This window comes from Homalodisca vitripennis, unplaced genomic scaffold, assembly GCF_021130785.1.
Source record: "Homalodisca vitripennis isolate AUS2020 unplaced genomic scaffold, UT_GWSS_2.1 ScUCBcl_1939;HRSCAF=6194, whole genome shotgun sequence".
Classification (NCBI taxonomy): domain Eukaryota; kingdom Metazoa; phylum Arthropoda; class Insecta; order Hemiptera; family Cicadellidae; genus Homalodisca; species Homalodisca vitripennis.
This window is the reverse complement of record NW_025778111.1, coordinates 181,124-184,114: the sequence shown is the minus strand read 5'-3', so window position 1 is coordinate 184,114 and position 2,991 is coordinate 181,124. Positions and strand designations below refer to the sequence as shown.

Genomic DNA, 2,991 nt, shown 5'->3' with positions numbered 1-2,991 from the left:
TGCTCAAAACAGCTACTTGGGTGGACTAATTGCGTTGCATCCTGTTTTCTCGGAGGAGACCTCGGCTAGACGAAAACCAAGCTAGAATGAACGAAGGTTCTTTTTCATACAAAGTTAGAGTTGTGAGAGATGAGTCTGCCGTTGAGATCCCTGTTTGTTTTAAGGCCTTTCAGTCTCTTTTTGGTGTTAAACCTTTTAGGCTACACAGAATCAAGCAGTCAATAATGACCACTGGTAAATCTCCCGTAGATAACAGAGGAAAACATTTTAATCGACCTCGTAAAGTCCCAGAGGCTACACGCGAAGCTATGATGAGCTTTTTTTTTGTTCTTTAAAAGGTAGACGGGCTCATTACAGCCTTCATGACAGTACCAAAGTGTACTTACCTGAAAATTTAAATGTCAAGGAGCTTCTGTCAATGTTTTTAAATAAGAACCCAGGCATGGAAATTTCCTACGAGACATTTCGACACACCTTTGTCACTGAGTTCAATATCGGGTTTGGATACCCAAGAACTGACACATGTTGTTTTTGTGACGAAAATAATGCAAAGGTTTCAGGAATTGAAAGAAAGATTGCTGCAGTGTCAGTTGAAGAAAAAGAATCCCTACTTGAAGAAAAGAAAAAACTGGAGGAAGAGCAAAAACTGCATATTACTAAGGCAGATTGGTTTTACAAGTTGAAACGTAAAGCCAAAAAATCAGCAAAACTACGCAATGAAGTGGAGGCTATTGCGATTGATTTCGGGAAGAATCTACCGACCCCCAACATCTCCACTAGTGAAGTTTATTTTAGACGACAGTTGACATTTTACATCTTCAATGTACACATCTTGTCCACTGGGGAATCCATCATGTACACCTATGACGAGACTGTTGGTAAGAAGGGATCTGATGATGTTGCCTCTTTTTTGTACGATTTTGTCCAAAATTACCTGTCAATGGAAGTGAAAACCCTCTACATCTTTGCTGATTCATGCGGAGGTCAAAATAAGAACCACACTGTAATGAAGATGTTGCACTACCTCACAACTGAAGAGAAACGGTTTGACAAAGTTATAGTGACTTTCCCAGTAAGAGGACACTCTTATATGGAAAATGACAAAAATATGGGATTAATCCCTAAAACAGCAAAAGCTGAAACACCTGACGGTTGGAGATCTGTGTTGGAGAACGCTCGAGTAAAACCATCACCCTTCACAGTGGTTTCTTGCCAACAGAAAATGTTCAAAAAATGGGGAGAGTTTTTGGCATCCAAAGACTACAAAAATAAGTTTCTCTTTGCCGTCAGACCGGTAAAACAACTTAGATTTTTCCAAGATAAATGTCTCAGCTTAGAATATCGGAACGGATACAATGGGGCCTTTTTCACATCATCCATAAAGAAGAATGATAGAGAGAAAGAAAGAGAAGAAAAACAAAGAAAAAAGAAGAACTTGCCTAGGCCTGAGCATATGGCTGAGCCTGAACAATCCTACAATGCACCCTTAGCACTGTCAAAGGAAAAGTGCAACGACCTAAAAGTCCTTCTAAAGTTTTGCGAAGAAGAAGGTTCAAAGGAATATTACATGAACCTTTTTGTGGGAAATGAAACAGCGATTGAGGTTCCAGCCGTTGATGTAGCCGCTCATGAGACTGCAGAAGCTAACTTTTAAAGGTACGTTTTGAAATCTATATCTTATTCAACTGTTTTACTATTTTTTCCAATAACTTTCCGTTAGCAGTGATTAATGAAATAATTATGTTCCTAAAACATTCTAACACAAAATTATTTGTGAAAAATAACAAACCTAAGATACTTTGTCTTTGCAAATATTGAATTATTCACAATTTTCTTTTTGTTAGTATTTACAGTTGTGAGGATTAAAACTATATCCTATTAGTTGGATATTATTTGGTTTTTTTTCATTGTGTTTTAGGAAGAAACCTCAAGTGAAAATGTAACCTAAAGTGGAGGTAACCAAAAGTGTGTGGAGCTAACTAAAAGAAAGACGTTGGACCATATCCAATGAAAATGACAGACTTTCACAGTTTTCAAATATTTACATATATCTAAGTTTTGTTTTGTCCTTTTTTCAATCAAATGTGATAATAAACCAGAAGTTAAAAAATATTGACTAGTTTGTTTCATTATTTACAGGGGAAAACCCAATTGAGTCCATCGTGTGCAGGGGAAAAACCAACTAAGTCCATGGCGTTGTTACCGGGACAATTTTTTAAAAATAAACTAATTGTTGCAATGAGCTAATTTTTTTATATTTTATAAAAAAACAGTTATACTAAACCTAGATCCAGTTTTTAAGGTCAAAAAGTTATGTTCTTTTTTTACAGACCGTTTGAAACTTTGTTTTTTGCTCTCCTGAAAAATTTTAGTTTTGTGACTAAGTTGGTTTTTCTCCTGCACCCTTCATATGTTACAAAACATTAACCCCCAAAATAAATTAGAGGCACTATATAGAATAATCACAGAGGCCTGTGAGCTATCAATCTAAAATTAAAGCACCATTAAATAATAAAAAAGGGTTTTCCTCCAAAAATATTGTGGACAAATAACTGTTCTCAAGCTATAGCAGAAAGAAGACTATCTTTTACCTATTTAAAAAAAACACATGAGTGCAGTAAACTACCGGACATATCAAATAACCGCAGAAAAAGCAAGAAAAAGAAATTCAGTTAGTTAAAAATTTAGGTTGGGAAAAAACATGTCAGGATATAGGGGAAAAAAATCTAGTTCATATGTTTGGAACATAGTAAGAAAATTGAAAGGCAATCATTACATTAATGGTAATGAAAGATTTATAAATAACAATAAGGAATTAAGTGAAAATTTCATGAAACAAATAATACCAGAATATGTACTTCAGGCTAATGAAGTAGAATTTATAAACATAAAACATGAACCTGTGAAGGATCCAATAGAACTAAACTTTACATTTAAGGAATTAATAATTGCTATTAAAATAAATAAGGATACATCTCCTGGCCTCGATGG

General features: G+C 34.9%; 1 protein-coding gene across 1 annotated transcript; it reads left to right on the top strand.

Annotated features, from left to right (window-relative positions):
- Positions 1–325: 325 nt before the first annotated feature.
- LOC124371782 lies at positions 326–2,112 on the top strand. The gene is made up of 2 exons (XM_046830126.1): positions 326–1,656; positions 1,919–2,112. Exon 1 carries the CDS (start codon positions 419–421, stop codon positions 1,652–1,654), a length of 1,236 nt encoding a protein of 411 aa, XP_046686082.1. The 5' UTR covers positions 326–418; the 3' UTR covers positions 1,655–1,656; positions 1,919–2,112.
- Positions 2,113–2,991: the final 879 nt, after the last annotated feature.

Excerpts from the sequence above, each read along its gene's own strand:
- LOC124371782 (XM_046830126.1), top strand. The coding sequence starts at position 419 with ATGTTTTTAAATAAGAACCCAGGCATGGAAATTTCCTACGAGACATTT.